This window comes from Symsagittifera roscoffensis, chromosome 5, assembly GCF_963678635.1.
Source record: "Symsagittifera roscoffensis chromosome 5, txSymRosc1.1, whole genome shotgun sequence".
Classification (NCBI taxonomy): Eukaryota; Metazoa; Xenacoelomorpha; order Acoela; family Convolutidae; genus Symsagittifera; species Symsagittifera roscoffensis.
The window spans coordinates 57,425,200-57,442,193 of NC_087066.1; the positions used below are offsets into that span (position 1 = coordinate 57,425,200).

General features: G+C 36.6%; 2 protein-coding genes across 2 annotated transcripts in view; both read right to left on the reverse strand.

Annotated features, from left to right (window-relative positions):
* The window catches only part of LOC134846922 (putative leucine-rich repeat-containing protein DDB_G0290503), a 325,348-nt gene that overhangs the window by 241,405 nt on the left and 66,949 nt on the right, over positions 1-16,994 (reverse strand). The window lies entirely within an intron of this gene.
* Positions 1-16,994, reverse strand: part of LOC134846357 (autophagy-related protein 2 homolog A-like) — a 30,676-nt gene that overhangs the window by 4,385 nt on the left and 9,297 nt on the right. The window contains exons 4-11 of the mRNA XM_063863675.1: positions 13,924-14,086; positions 8,646-8,830; positions 7,789-8,128; positions 5,666-6,061; positions 4,944-5,435; positions 4,811-4,872; positions 4,425-4,589; positions 2,630-3,111 (exon numbers count right to left, since the gene is read on the reverse strand). Of these exons, the coding sequence (XP_063719745.1) occupies positions 2,630-3,111; positions 4,425-4,589; positions 4,811-4,872; positions 4,944-5,435; positions 5,666-6,061; positions 7,789-8,128; positions 8,646-8,830; positions 13,924-14,086 (2,285 nt within the window). The remainder of the gene's footprint in view (positions 1-2,629; positions 3,112-4,424; positions 4,590-4,810; positions 4,873-4,943; positions 5,436-5,665; positions 6,062-7,788; positions 8,129-8,645; positions 8,831-13,923; positions 14,087-16,994) is intronic.

Genomic DNA, 16,994 nt, shown 5'->3' on the forward strand with positions numbered 1-16,994 from the left:
GACTTCATGATATTCATTAATTTCATCATGAAAACCATGATTTTCTAGGTTACTAAAAATCAACACCAAAAAATCAAAACACATGCAAATATGAAAACAAGGATAGGCCGTTGCTGTGCAACTAGCAAGAAATTTCGGACCACTTATTTGTTTTTTTTCCATTTTAGCCCGAAAAAATTCTGTTTCTCTATCCTGAAAAATGCACAAATTAAACGTATTTGACATCTAAGGTAACTTGAAGCTTGCCGAGGAATTAAAATTTACGGTTCCAGTCAGTCTCTGATCCAGTCAGTCTGTATCTCATTTAGACTGAACCTCGAATCTAAGAAAACATTGTTTTTGTGTGAGATTTTTTCAGGAAACTTTACCCTTTTTTTGTGAAACGAAACAAAATTATTGTATCCGCACAGAGCCTTAAAGCTTAAGTCCTAGCTCTAGTTCTTCTCATTTTTATTCGGAAAAATTGATACCATTTTGCAAGAAAATTTTCAATTTCAAGAAGTCGATTAACACTGATTCAAGTGGCGTATAATAACGTTTAGTTTGCGTCAAGTAACTCATCTCAGCACAACACTAAAAAAATTCAGACTTATCAGAAACAAAACTGCTCGTTCTGTTTTTATAAATTAAGAATAGTTTCCAACGCTAGAATGAAAGTTCAAAATAAATGAACATTTTTAATGAACAATTTTATTTGCCGGTTAGGATAGAAAAAAAGGTTCGGAACACAACACTAGGCTGACGCTAGTTTAAATAAAATTGAATCTAAGAAAACAAAGAACAAATTTTCAGAAATTTATATGTTTGACCTTTCGTTGATCAAACTAAACAGGTTTGAAACAACCGCATCAAAAGAATACTTGTGTTCCTCTGAAACAAATTGAAGTGATGACTAAAAAATCAAACTTTAAACCAAGAAACACCAGATCTCAGCGTGAACTAATTTAAATAGTTTTACCGGAAAAAAAACAGTAGAAGACAACGACTTTTGCAAGTCTCTTCTCTTCGTTCATTCACAAAATAAAATTTAACACAGAGGGGAAGCGGAGCTTAGCACCAGTTGCGACAAATTGAAAAGAAAGCCAAAAAAATTTGTTGAAAAATCTTGATTATTCAAAATGAATTCAACTATTTTAAAAACAAAAACATGCATGTCTATAGATAGTAAAACTGGCATCATAAAAAAACTTACCAAGTGGTAAAAGCCCAAAAACACCAGAGCAGGAACCATTTCAGCCAAATAAAACATAGGCCAACCACTAAGTCGATAAAATATAGTCCGAAATCATTTGAGCAGAATAGAAATTTTAAGCCAGAAAAACAACAAAGAAAATATTCGAAGTCAAGGCTAGTAAAATTACAAGCAGCAGAAGTAAATCAAAACAGTAAAAACAACGTCAACTTAAATTGCATACAGCAAAAAAAAAACAATTCTATAATGTTGCCAGCAAAACATAAGCAGACAAATAATAAACCGACAATTGATTTCAAACGGATTATTTCCCGTTGGAAGAAACAAAACAGTTCCTGTCAGATTCGAACCCAGGATCTTTGCCGTCAATGGTGTATTAGTGGGCCGAGACGCAAAAAAATTTGAATTCATAATGATCTGCACCTAAAGTTATCATTTCTAATTTTGACTATTATGTGAACAAAATTAATTATGGGAGAAAATTGAATACCCGGTTGCAACACACTTGCTTTGCAGGTGTAATTAATGTCCACGCCACTCAGCCACATTTGCTTCAAGCTTCCAATTATTTACAACCAATAAACCGGATACATAGAACACATGCTATTAAGTTGCTATGCTTTGCATGTAGTAGAACTGCCACCAAAAGTGAGCACTAATTTATGCAAGCTGAGTTGGAACAAAAGAACTATGGTACTATAACACTACGCTCGCATGTGTAAAAATACTACAAATTCGTTTAGCTTTTTCCGCTCAAAATTGTCAATTTCTCGATTTTATAATACTCCAAAAATGTAGAAAAGCAGAATACCAAAAACTAATTGGTTCGGTTAACACAAATGCGATCACTAAATTCTTTAGCCGATTTCTAAACATAGCCAACAGACAGATGGAAAAGTGAATGAACACAAGTAAACAAAAAACTGACTTGTTTTTTGAAAAAATCTCAACTTTCGATTTCCAACGAAAAAAAATAGATGACATTTAACTCTTTGAATTTCTAGAACAATAAATGATTGACTCTATTTTGATAAACCTTACCCAGAGAAAACTGGATCAATAGGTAAAAATTTTATTTCGCTGAGAAAATCTGATCATTAAATTCCATTTTCGATCTTAGAAGTCGATCACATTTTTCGGGACTTTTTTCTTTTGCTGTAGGATAGTGGAGTTTGCCTTTGTTATAAAAAAGGAAATGATATGAACTTAAAAATAAACCAAAAATCACACCGCGAAAAAGTAAATTTGAGGCTGAAGAAATTTAGCACTTCTGAAAAAATAATAACAAAAAAAGAATCATCGCGACCTATATAAGAGTCTAAACTGCTACATTCATCGACTCTTAAACGTCCAAAATTTGTAAGGTGATCTCTTTTGGAGCTATTGTTTTTTTTCTGGTCTCGGTAAAACTCATCGATTGTTTTTGACCCCACTAACTTTATGAAACTCGTCGATTGTTTTTGTGTGCTCGTAGCCGACGAGTTCCTCGACTTGAGCGGAGAGCCAGTAGATGATTTACAAGATGTCGGCAACATCCTTTGCCTTACATTACTCCCGTCTCCTCCAGACAGATTCGAACAGTTTCTACTACTCGAATCTTTTCGTTCATCAGAAGTTGAAACACCGGGAAGCTCAACCTTGAGCTTAGATGCATCTGTATTTTTGAAGGAAACCCTAGCTGATCGTTTGCCGTCTGATTGTTGCATTGAAAACTGCACTTTTCCAGCTTTCTCTCCTCCAAAATCAGAACTCGGCAGACTAATCTTGTTCTTTTCGCTGTCGGAGAAGAAATCTGAGAGGAAGAACACCGTTCGCTGGTCGAAGTTGAGTCTAATCGGCAGTAAATTCAGGCGCACTATGTATTCAGAACCCTCCTGAGTGAGCTCGGAAGGGACACATTCGAGGTATTTGAACATGACCTAAATGTCAGGAAAATGGTAAAATTGATTAGGTTAGCTTGTGGATGCTATGCAGCTGATAGATTATGTATCATAAGCGTTCTTGCCAGGGGCGGATTTAGGGGGGGGGGACGCCCCCCCCCCCCCTCAGGGATTCGACCCCCTGCCGACCCAAAGGGTCCCCCCTTTGGTACTTTTTAAGAAATCCATTTGTTGCCGACCGACCCTAAAATTTTTATAATGGCGCCTTTGGCGCCAATATATACTAACTTTAAGGGGGAGCGCGCGCCAAAAAAACGCGATTTTTTTGTCAAAATTTTTCAAAAAGTGCCTAAAAACGGCTTTTTTGACCCGTTTTTTCAAAAATTTGCCTGCGGCGCAGAACTTTTGGCCAAAACAGGGACCTTTTAGTGCTTTAGACGAGCTCGGAAAATCAATTTGGTCGACCCCCCCCCCCCCCCCATCCCCCTCGAAAAAATCTTAGATCCGCCCCTGGTTCTTGCAATGAATTTTTTCTTTGCCAAAAAGGCTCGCTATATTTTCGGCTTGTTGAGCAACGGCCTTAACTTTGACCCCTCTTTAAATTAAAACTATTTCTAAACTGTTTTCCAGTGATTATCATTAAAATTGTTTAAAATGTTATATCGAATTTTCGAAAACTCAAATTCAACCTCACCGACCCTCGTTATTACAAACACGAAAAAAATCTACATTTCCAAAAAAAACATTGCGTTTTTGTACTTTCTAGTTTGTTTAACCGTGGAATATTTTGTCGAATCATTTTTTGCTATATGTTGAGCGAACATCTGAAATTATTACACAATATTTTGGTGCATATTGAGTTCGGGGTTTTGCGCAAACTTTCATGTAAACTTTCCATTAATTTTTCAATATGACTGCTTACTTTTCTAAATTGATTGGAACGGCAACTGTTCAATTGTTAGGCTGGGATTTAGCAAGCCTGAAGGCCTATCATATCAGAAATTAATTTGCAATATTTGTTCAAAAATTCGAAAACATCGTTTTGCAAAAGTATCTATAATTTTGTTAAATTTTCCCAAACATTCTTGTTATTCCCAAATTATGAGGAACATCCAAATATAACGAAAAGTCTCCTCATTTCTGCATCATTAAAGTTCAAAAAGAAGATGGATGATAAAACATTACATAAAACAGCCCGATGAATGCTGACAAAATAAGCCAAATCGTTTTTAAAAACATCCAAGATAAATTATGATATACCAAGAACTCGATAAAAAACTTTGCTCAGTGCCCTAAAGATGACGTCCACGAACCCTAATGCAATCTTCAATTTCCTTTAACAACCGACTTACCATGTGCGAGTGCGCCTGTCTGAGACAGTTCTCGGCTGAGTAGCAGTAGAGCATCTTGTTGATGGAAGAGGCAGCGATCCTGTCCAGTATCTCCACGTCATCACACGCCACTGCCAGTCTAGAGAGGTACTTTGAGTCGTCATAGCGATCGTAGAGAAGCTCAATCTACAACACAGGACCAATACTCAATGCAGAGTCAACGACACCCAAAGTCATCCGCACTTCAAAAGTACAATTAAGTACATTTTTCTATGTCAAGTAATTTTTACCCGGCTCTAATACTTAAAAAAAGAGAGAGGATAATTTTGAAGGTCAGTGACGCTCTGGATATAAAAATGTTGATAATATCCAATAACTAACTTATATCCAAGCGCTTTGTAACAAACCTTTTGAAAGCACACTTCTACTGAATTGCTCTTATCTCTTCCAAACTGCATTCCATTCACGCCTAGAACAGATTTATCTGCATTAAAACTATTATTTAAAATCTTTTTCAGCTCTGACAGAAAAATAACTAACTTGGGAAGTCATTACCGGCATACAACTTCCATGATATATTGAACTCCTGGATATTATATTTACAGACAGGATCCGGCAAGTAACTGGCAGATTTCAATCGATCTCGCTTGCCAGAAATTGGCTCTGCGAAATGCTCTTCAACTAGCTTCAGTTCTCCGTCGTCGTGAAATAAAATAGAACATTCGCCCTCGTAAGAACTCCTGCGCACGAAAGGCGATTCAATCACGCAAAACTGAGACGCGACGAGCAAACCCTCGACTCCGCCCTCAAATGAATCGCTTGGCGACAACGTCAAGACAGCTCGCGAATCACTTTTTGTGTACTCTTTCTTTTCGCAATCGACAACATGGTCGGCTGATTGACCAGCACTGTCTTCTGATGAGCTGGAGTGCGGATTCTCGGTCAACTGAACTGGTTTGGCGGCTGCAACTGAGTCGTCTGGGAAGAAAAAGGCATTTTTCGTTGCTTCTATGGTATAATCTGGATGCACACCTTAACGCAATGAACTTTTGATATCAAGTTATCTTAACTTTGAAGCACGTAAATTAGGAACCTTATTTAATGCTTAAACCAATAGAAAATTATATAGACCTCACTTTTGGAACAGTGATACACTTTCTTTAACCTATTACTAATAGTAAGATTTATTGAAGCATTTCTGTCAGATTATAGAGTGCTCCTCCCATTGAAAAAAAACAGCCAATTTTTTTATGAACACTTACTTGCGCACAAGTCTTCGTTAATTGCGGACTGAATCATCTGGTTTAAGTTCACTGAGTTATCATCAATGTCATCCTTCAAACGGGTTCCTCTCACTTCAACCGGGGACCTCGAGGACACATCACAGGACTCATCGACGCGTGGACTCTCTGTCATCTCGCTAGCTTCCGGAGGAGCGCCTTGCGAAGACTCCCCCAGCGACAGAGGCTTATCCCCCGGACAGTCTCCATTGGCAGCTAAATACTGGATGACTTCGAAAAACACTTTGAGAGAGTCACTGCACGTGTAGACGTTCAGAATGTCACAGCTCAACCTTATTTCCTTCTTCTTTTTATCCGCAACTTTTTTGGTTATCACTTCTAACGAAACAAGTCCCGTTTCCACCATCTTAGCGAAATCTAAATACACAAAGCATCCTCCATCATATATTATTGAACAAAGCTGCAACGAAAACTAGGGGTTTAATTGTTCGAAACCAATAAATCATTTGGTAATTCAACGACCATATTTTTTAGCTACAATGAATTTATATTCAAAACGAAAGTTTTAACACAGAGGCGAAGCGGAGCTTTGCACCACTTGTGATACAATACAATCATAAAAATGAAAAAAGTTGGAAAAAAAAATGGTGAAACAAAATGAAGGACAACTAGGGCCCAGCTAAAGCTGGAGGCATGTGTTTGATTTTTTTGAATGTAGTTATAATGATGCGGTACGAACTGCGTTATTTCAAAAATTAGACTTTGCCCAAAACCTTAGTTGTTTCTCTACCAAAATAAGAGTGAAAATTTCTGAGATTTTGGAATTTTCCCAAGACATAACAATTCTCTTACAAAAAAAGGAGTAGCCTAGAAGAAACTATTCGTAGCAAATTGTACAGCTAAGCTTCCATCAAGCACAACCGGTTGTGTCGATTAAACCTATGATATCAGATTTAATAGGTTATTTATCGAGGCAAGTCCAAAAAACGGTTAACAAATCATGCGACAATTCCGAGAATCATAACTTTTTGGTTTTATAAAATTTGCGCAAAGCCGTCTATGCAGGAGAAAAACGCTCAACCGGTAATTCCGATTGAACCCAAAAACCCAGGTTTGGCAGGTTAGTTCGATAAAAATCAAAGACTCAAAAAAACGGTCAAAAAATCAGAAATTTTACTATTCCGAGGTCCATAATTTTTTAAGAAAAAAATGTTTGGGCGTAGCCGCTGATATAGGGGAGCTTTCAAATCCGTTCTATTCATTGAAACCAAAATCTCAGATTTGGTGGGTTAATTTTTGAGAAAACGAAAAAACATCAAAAATATCGGTCAAATATTCCCCCGTAGACTTTTTCGAAGGCTGTAGAAAAAGGGGTTAAGCAAAAAGAGACCAGGGGAGTATGCAATAACACAAGCGAGTAGGCGCTCTTTCTATTAAAACTCCTTTTTAAAAGTTGGTAAATAGATTTTCGAAACTTAATTTTTTGCCAAAAGTGATAAAATGTTCCAAAGCTTTTTTAAAAAAACCATTCCCATACAATTTCATGAAAGCTGTTGTTTATCAAACAGGAATTGTAGGCAAACAAGCCAAGCAAGACATTTGAAATTCAAAATAGCGACTCAACAAATTTTACGAAGCGGAAACAATGCCGACAATCTTTGAGCAGACACCAGTTGAGCCGGAAAAAAAACTGACTTCGTAAAAAAAATCTTTTAAAGTCTTAAGTCGCCTCCTCAAACTTCTCTGTAAGTAACTAGTAACCACCCACTAGTTAACTTTGAATTTTCATTAAATTGAGCATCTCAGATGCCTAGTGATAGTAATTCATAAGTGAACTAAGCCAAAAAATACCTGAGCAGACAACCTTTGAAGAGAGCAATTACAATAAAAATTTACAATGACGTCCCAGGCATATTTGTTATCTCCAGGCTAATTTGGCCGAGAACGCATAGAAGTTTGAATTCATTATGAACCAAGATACAAGTGATTCAACTGATTTTGTCATTTAATTTTTAAAGTCTACATTCCGATTTGATAACGCTGACTAATCGCAAGCGTAAACAATTCGAAATCAAGAAATCATTTCATCGTTGAACGACTATCTAAGTTGGCCGTACAGTACATTGACAAACCCAAGTTCCTACCCGATAATCTGCTTTTTAGAGATCGAGAACAAGATATATAGAGCGAAGCCCCTTCGACGATAATCTGGAAAATTGAGTCAGTCGCGTCTGCCACGACGTTCGATGATAAGTAGCAACATCCTGTGTTCAGTAAAACGGTGTAAGGTAGATGCAGTGGTCTATACATGACTGCACAATTAGTTAGAGACAAGTGGAGCTCTGTGCAAACAGGGAGAAATTTGTATCCTGGGATGGGCTCGTCTTTCGGGCTGAACATCTCAATAAGGTCTTCGTACCACTGCTTCTGGTCAAATCTGTGCACTAAAGTCACACCCTCCGCATTCAATGCCACTTTTATGTGCTATAACAAGAGAGAACTCGTAGATTTTCAAAATTATTCGGCAAAATTATATAGCAATCTTCTGAAATGCAACAACTAGTGCCTAGATTGGATACGGCGGATCAAAAAACAGAAATATTCTGATGCAGGTTTTATATAGCCTATTCAAAATCTACAGCATTGAAAAAAACTCAACACAAACTTGATTCCTCGCAAGTAGATTCTAGTTTTCTTCGCAAATTCAAGTTCCTTCAAAAATCTAAAACCTTATAATGATTTACTTAAACCACAAAAAAGCGGATCAGGTTACATTTGAGAAGAACGTAACAAAGGGACTTATCTAAAACTTCTTTAAATGAGAGATCAATTGGTCTTCCAAAATTAAATGAAGCAGCCTTTGACTCGTGAATCACTATCTCTAATTCATCCTTATGATTGGGTTAGATCATTATCAAATGCTATGATAGATTTGCTACCGATGCTTTCACCAGGTGCCCATCCTATATAGCCTTCTAATATGGTGGCGTGTTGTGCTTACTTTGAAGTTCTTTGGCCTGTTTGCGTGTATCTTGACAGCGAGGGACAACAATGGATTGGAGAAAGAGTCTTGGTTTTCCGGCTCCATCAAGTCCAGTCTGCTTTTGCGCAGCTTCAAGTCCATGTAGCTGGGGAAGAGAGCTTCCAGTTTGTCATCAAATGAAAATGGGACACACTTGACATCTTCTGCAACACAATAGAGGTACTTATCTTCTACTTATAACTACAAGAATTGTTGAAGCCACGTTGTGTAAAAAAAATCGAAGCTTATCCAATCGATGATACACAATACTGAAAGAAATTTTTGTAACAGAGGCGAAGCTGAGCTTCGCGCCACTTGCGATACAAGAAGTATACGATTAAAACATCAAGACGCCCCAAAATTATCAAAGAGGACCGTTGAATAAAAAACTCGAAAAGCAAAAAATTGAAAATTGAAAGTTTTTTAACATAGGCGCTACGCGCAATACACCGAAGGCATAGAAACTGAAGCAAAAACCAAACAACTTGAACAACTAATAATTGAAGAATAACAGTTCTAGAACAAAAAATCGTACTAATACATGTATACACCAAAATTTTGCTATATCGAGAAAGAGCCTGAAATAACAGTTCTAGAACTAAAAATCGTACTAACACATGTATAGGTTAAATTTTTGATATATCAACGAAGATCATAAAATAACACTTCTAGAACTAAAAATCGTACTAACACATGTATACACCAAAATTTTACTATATTGACAAAGAGCCTGAAATAACAGTTCGTGAGCTAAAAATCGTACGAACACATGTATACACCAAAATTTTGCTATATTGGCAAAGATCATGAAATAACAGTTCGAGAGCTAAAAATCGTACTAACACATGTATACGTCAAATTTTTGCTATATTGACAAAGATCATGGAATAACAGTTCTAGAGCTAAAAATCGTACTAACACATGTATACACCAAAATTTTGCTATATTGACAAAGATCATGGAATAACAGTTCGAGAACTAAAAATGGTACTAACACATGTATACAATAAAATTTTGATATATTGACAAAGATCATGAAATAACAGTTCGAGAACTAAAAATCGTAATAACACATGTATACACTAAAATTTTGATATATTGACATAGATCATAAAATAACAGTTCGAGAACTAAAAATGGTACTAACACATGTATACGCTAAAATATTGCTATATTGACGAAGAGCCTGAAATAACAATTCTAGAGCTAAAATCGTACCAACACATGTATAAACCAATATTTTGCTATATCGACAAAGAGCCTGAATAAACGTTGTAGAACTAAAAATCTTACTAACACATATATACACCAAAATTTTGCTATATTGACAAAGAGCCTGCAAATAAATAAAGATGAACAAATAAAGAAACAAACATACGCAATCACGTGACATATCGCGATATAGTCCAGCCCACATGATAATTGATAACTGTGGACGTTATTTGTCGACACTTGACAACAGACAACATTAAAAAAAAACCCGTTACACGATACCATAACACCTTGACTAAAGTCTTCGGTGTAATGATTAAATTTAGGTAAGTTTTTTAAAGAGTTCTAAATGGGAGGATTGATTTCGAGCTTTCAAAACATTGGGGCCAACATTTTAACGATCTCATTAATAATATCGGAAATTTGTAGGAAAATGATATAGGGTAAATAAGCCGACAGAATTAAAGCCGACAGCCAATAAACTAAAAATCAAAAAAAGTTCTTTGGCAAAATCTTATTGGAAACAAGGATAACTGGTTACTGTGCAAGTTGCAGAGAATGTTCTGACCATATTCAAAAAAAAGTAGAGAAAAGAAGGTTTTTTTTACACCTTTTAAAGGGCTATGTAATTCGAGAACTATACGATCATATAGAAAATTAGTGAAATAGGCATTTGTTTTCAAAAAAAGAATAAAAAACAAAGAAAATGAAGAAAATTTTTTTAAAAATCAAAACCTTTTGCTCAAATATTTTTTTACAAAAGCTTTTTTGCCCCATAAGCGCTAAATGTTCATCTAAAACTAAAGTTTTTTTTATATTTAAATGATATTTTTTATCCTAAAAGTCTAAAAGAAGAAAAATTCTATAGAAGGAGCGTTACTCGCTGTTGTTGTAGCTACATCGATCTCTGATTGAATTAGAGAGATTGTTCATGTTTGAAAGATCGAGAGAGAGCGAATTTAAGAAATTTTGTTCTTGTCTGGTCATGTTGGTTTTCGTCTCGTTTAATCTATCACTGCAGCTCCCCCAGGTTCTCTAGCGGCAAAACCGACGTAGAAGGGGAGCCACCTTTTCCAAGGATAACGTCTGTACTGGTGTCGGCACCTTCCCTCTGTATAGCACACTCAAGAGAGAGGTTTCGGTGTGGTATTGAAACCCGTTCTAGGGGCCAAGTTTTCGGCGTGCGGAGAACCGAGCGAAACTCCATGCCCGGTTCAAGCAGGCAGTTTTTAGTTAGTGGGGAGGACCGAGAAAAACTCCCATTACATGGGGTTATGTGATAAGCTGCAGATGTTTGGCAGGTTCTTCGGGATTCTCCCATAAGCTCTCGATGGTAAGTGAGGTTGGGTGTACCCGGCAGTTAAACAGATGATCTGTGGTGTGTGGTCCTATGTAGCAACTTGGGCAGACATCGAGTATGTTGTTATTAAGCCTGTGGTGGTAGCTAGAGAGGTGAGTTGAGTATCTGAATCGCAGCTGTGACAGTGTGCATGGGAGTTTTCCAGTCAAGTTTGCTTTCATTTGGGGATAAAATTGGAGTTATTCTAGCAAGTAGCTTTAACTTTTCGTCAAGAAACTTTTGTACTTCTGTTGTGTGACGGTTTTTGATCCCGTTAACATATTCAAGCTTTGAGATGTTCTCCCGGTTTTCGTTTAGCAAACGTTCAATGTCAGGTTTGAAGTTACGCTCGAGGATTGGTCTGATGTTTCGATTAAAATCTTAGTAGTTAACAGTGTGGTGGTCAGCTATGTGCTCCTGGTAGCACCCGAGAAAAAACTGTTTAGAAAAAAGCATTTAATTGGGTTTTTAACCGGTAGAATTTAAGTTTCATCATGTAAATGTGTTATGTCACTCATTCGTAGGCATCCCGTAGTTGTTCTTAAGGCGTTGTTTTGCTTTACTTGTAAACGTTGCAAGTTGGTGTAGCTAATTGTGGGGGTCCGAATTGGAGCTGCGTAGTTCAGAACACTCCTTTATATTGCCTTGGAAGTTAAGCTGAGTGTTTCTTTGGAGCAACCCCAAGTAGTGTCGGCAAGTTTTTTTAGTACATTATTCCTTTTTTGTAGTTTGTTACAAATCTTCGTGCAGTGTTAGCTAAAATTCAATTTACGTTCGTTACTCGATCGCATTACTCGCTCGAAATGAGACTAAGTCTCAACAACATCAAACCACTTTTCTGGACACTGGTACGACTTTTATGTGTCGCTCGGATCACGACTGAAAGGGCGTTAGTATGCTATATCACTCGAACCGTACAGATAATTATTTCTGGTACCTGAGTTGGCGTGGAAAACAATAATCGGAACAAAAAATACACTTCCGTCCAAATAGTATGCACAAGGGCCATATATGTACTGAATGCAAGGTGGTATACACACTTCGAAAACTAAACCGAAAGCTTATTCGACAACCATACAACTGAAAAATCGGCAAAAAATGGGAAAAAAGGTTATTACCCGATTGCAATACCCTTGCTCATCACAAAGATAATGATAATTGTTGTTTTTTTGGACACAGAGGCGAAGCTGCATAACACTTCCGATACAAAAGAAGAAAGCCGCTAAGTCGGAAAAAAGTCGAAAATATGAAGAAGATCCATCAAAATGAATCAGGCTAGTTTTCAAACAAAAGCCAATACAATAGAATGTGAAATAAGCATCGGAAGAAAACTTACCATGCGGTAACAAAGCCGAAAAAACCTTCGCAGAAACTGTTTTGGCCGAAAACAATTAATAAAACTAGGGCTTACAAAAAGTTAACAAGTCCCCTCGCCCTCAAAACATACACGAACACAAATTTTTATTTGCTCGTTAAATCAAAAAAAAAATAGGCCATCAAGCCAATAAAATATAGGCCAAAAACAAGCAAGCAGAAAAAAGGAAGAAAAAACCAGCCGATTTCTCTTAAGGTGTTAGCAATTTTTTGAACTAGTTGCTAGCCCAAAAAAAAAATCTTATATGCCGATTTGATAACGCAAGCGTAAAAGAATATACCTAGGTAAACTAACAAGATTAACAAGCTGTGCAACTTTTGGTTCTACTTTGAATAGAAGTAAAATGCCTGCAGATAATAAAACGCTTAAGCAAATAGAAAAAGTTGATCGAAAATATCATCAAATCGTACCACTTTTCATCGATTATTTGTCAAAAAATTGAAGCATATCAATTTTTTTGCAGAAAAACCTGCAGACCAATTTTTCACGACGCGGTGAATTTCTCACGACTAAACGGGCTTCAATATCACACTTTACAGTTTTCGGTGCGAAAAAAATCGCTCCTTCCGTCTCGAAACAAAACAAAACACGTTTTTAAAGCAAAGAATCGACAGCGCATCAATTTGGGTTTATCAATTATCCGGACAAAGATTAACGGAAGTTGTTTGTAATAGTATTCAGCAGGGGCGGATTTAGGGGGGGGGGGGGCGGACGCCTCCCTCAGGGATTCGACCCCCTGCCGACCCTTTGATACTTTTTCATAAATCCATTTTTGGCCGACCGACCCTAAAATTTTTCTAAAGGCGCCTTTGGCGCCAATTTATACTAACTTTGAGGGGGAGCGCGCGCCAAAAAAAAACGCTATTTTTTTGTCAAAATTTTTCAAAAAGTGCCCAAAAACGGCTTTTTTGACTGTTTTTCAAAAATTTGCTTGCGGCGCAGAAAAGTTTGCCAAAATAGGGGCAAAACAGTGCTTTGGGAGAGCGCGAAAAATCAATTTGGTCGACCTAAAAAAAAAAAAGGTCGTCAAAATTTTGGAAAATTTTTTGAAAATCCGCCCCCCCCTCGAGAAAATCCTAGATCCGCCCCTGGTATTTAGCATAGCAAAAATTGTTTGGATCCACTATGTCTACTTGTATAGTAAAAACCAGAGATTTTCATTTTTACCAATTAAATTTGCAAATCTCGGTTCATAAAAAAATAATATCAGATACAGCTGAATTTTCCCCTCTTTACAAAAAAAAAACAATATTCCCGCAACCAAAACCTATTGCCACACTGGGAGCCGAACCAATTATCTGTAGCATCTAATAACTGCATTTATACCATACCTTCACTGTGGTAGCATTGTCCGTCGAAGCATGCGAAAGTGAGAAATGTGGTGGAGGGACATCCCCCGTGACCGCAAACAACAAACACACTTCCATTCTTCACGTCCGAGAACGACTGGAATGATACGCTTGCATTATTTTCCCTGCCATTGCCACGTTCACCCTGAAACAAAATATATCCACAAGGAATCAGACAAAATTAGCCGCGAAAAACTCTGGTATATGCGTAAGACTCCTCATGACCTTCAAAGTAACAAACAGACAGTCTCGGAAAAGACAGATTTTCTTGGAAATTTTGTTGGAAATGAATGTATATCACCTTCATTAAGCTTTTAAAATTTCACAAAGCTTAAAAAACTTCACAAAGGTTATATCATGGCTTACTCATAGTTCCAAATAGTTCATTATCAACAGTTTTTAATGAAAACTATCTACTAGCATTTATTTCTTTATGCCCTTAGAAAAACACACTTATCTTGTTTTTCAAAACCCCACGTGCAAATCTACAATTTTCTCGAGGCAGTGCAGATTTTCACAGAGAAGAAGCGGAGCTTCGCACCTCTTGCGATACAGCATAATAATAAAAGCGCGTAAGCCGAAAAAAAGAAATGAAAAAAGAACTAGGTGAACCAAAATTTTCGTATGTCTCGATGAAGGACACCTAGGGCTCGGCTAAAGCTGGCGGCACCTATTTGATATTTTTTGAATATATTATACTGATGCGGGACGAAATTCGTGTTTTCAAAAATTGGACTTAGCCACAAAACTTTAGTTGTTTCTCTACTAAAATAAGTGAGAAGATTGAAAAAAAACTTCCCAAAGACCTAATTTTTCTCTTACAAAAAATTAAGGAGTACCCGCTTCTGCATAAAAAAATCGGGCAACCGCTTCTTTCCATTGAATATTTCATCTCAATATTGATAGGGTTGTTTTTAGGAAAATTCAAGTTGTCCGGTAAGTAGAGAAGATTCCCAAAACCGGGTTTCTGGATTGAACAGTTAACTGAAAATTGGCACGGTATTAAAAACCATAAATTTTTTCTTAACAAAATGGGCGTAGCAAATTATGAAGGCATGCTTCCAACAACCTGTTGTGTCAATTGAACCTATGATCTCAGATTTGGCAGGATAGTTATCGAGAAAGGTCCAAAAAACGGCCAACAAATCAGAAAGTTGTCATTTCCGAGAATCATAGCTTTTTGTTTTTTTTTAATGGGGTTAGCCGCTTAAGCAGAAGAAACTTACCCAATCTATTATTTCGATTGCATCCAAAAACCTCGGTTTGTCAGGTTTGTTCGAGAAAAGCCAAAAATGTCAAAACACAATCAAAACATCAAAATTTTGACTTTTCCGAACCCATAACTTTTTGTGTCAAAAAAATTTAGGTGTAGTGTTGTATTCTAAGCAGCTTCTCACAGGAGCGTTCTTCGGATTGAACCCAAAATCTCAGATAAGAGAGTATTTTTTGGTTAGAGTCATGAACTTAAGAAAAACAAACAGTCCAAACTCAAAAAATTGGCTGTTACGAGGACGATAAATTTTTGTGTCAAAAACTGTGTCACCGCTCGTGCATGGGAGCTTCCCACTACCCATTATCCTCATTGAACCCACAACCTCGGGTTCGGGAGATAAGTTTTCGAGAAAAATCAAAGAAAGATTCAAAAAAAACTTGACTATTCCGAGGGGCCATAAATTTATGCGTCGAAAAAATTTGGACAAAACCGCTTACGGAGGGGAGTTTTAAATACGATCTTTTCGTTGAAACCACAATCAGAAAGAAATTTGGTAGGCTAGTTTTTGACAAAGCGAAAAAAAATCAAACATCGGTCAAACATTCCAGCAACCGACCTTTTCAAAGGCTGTAGACAAAAGGGAAAGCGAAAAGAGACCAGGGGAGTATGCAGGGACACACGAATGTAAGCGGATTTTTTTTATGGATACCCTTTTTCAAAATCGGTAGTATGAAAATTTTTGAAGCGTCTAAAAAATTAAAATAAAAAACCCATACTTTCATAATACGTGTTTTTATCAAACAAGAATTCTAGGCAAACATGCCAAGCATGACATTTGAAATTCAAATTAGCAACTGAACAAAAACTTACGAAACAAAAAAAAGGCCGACAATCTTTGAGCAGACACTAGTTCAGCCGAAAAACAAACTTTTGTACATAGCCAACTAAAAGTTGGCAAAGAGTATTAAACGCAAGGAAACTGAAAAAAAAACGGACTTGTTTTTTTCAAGCGCCTTCAACTTTTGAATTTCGAAGAAAAAAAAATAGAGGGCCTTAAAGCTCTTCGATCTTGTAGAACAATTAATGATGGACACTTTTTTTGTTAAAATTAACCCAATTTGAGAAAACTGAAATAAAACTTGAAACTTTGATTTCGCAGAGAAATCTGATAATTAATTTCCATTTTCGAAATCAGAAGTCAATCACGTTTTTCGTGACCTTTACATTTTTACTGTTCGATAGTGGAGCTTCCCTTCCTTTCAAACAATAGAAATGCACTGAAAATAAAAAGAAATCACAAGTCAAACCGCGAAAAATCTAAATTGAGCGTGAACAAATTTTTTCTGAAAAAACTTTATCTGAAAAAACAAAACAAAAAAAAAGTTATATTAAAAAAAACTGTTTTAATTGGAAAAAACCAAAAAACCTATGATTTAAAAAGTGAGCCAAAAACCCCATAGGATAAAAAAAGAAACGTTTATGAAACTTTTTTGAAAGCATCTTTTTTCCTGCCATTGGCATTTCTGTAATTGTAGAATCACGCTCTCCCATAGCAGAAATTCCAATGTCCGGAAAAAACCCCTTTTTTCCCCCTTTTTGGTTTCTTTGAAAATTTTGTGAAAGTGAACAAGCAAGCGTCAAGCATCTTAATCATATGCATCCATGGCCTCTTGTGGCTTTCTACTCTCATGCATAGTTTATTCTTTGACCTGAAGCAGCTTAGACTGGGCTTTAATAAAGCGGATATAATTAGCTCATGCTCATCAACGCATTAACTATAAAAAAAGAAATGAAAAAAGAACTAGGTGAACCAAAATTTTCGTATGTCTCGATGGAGGAC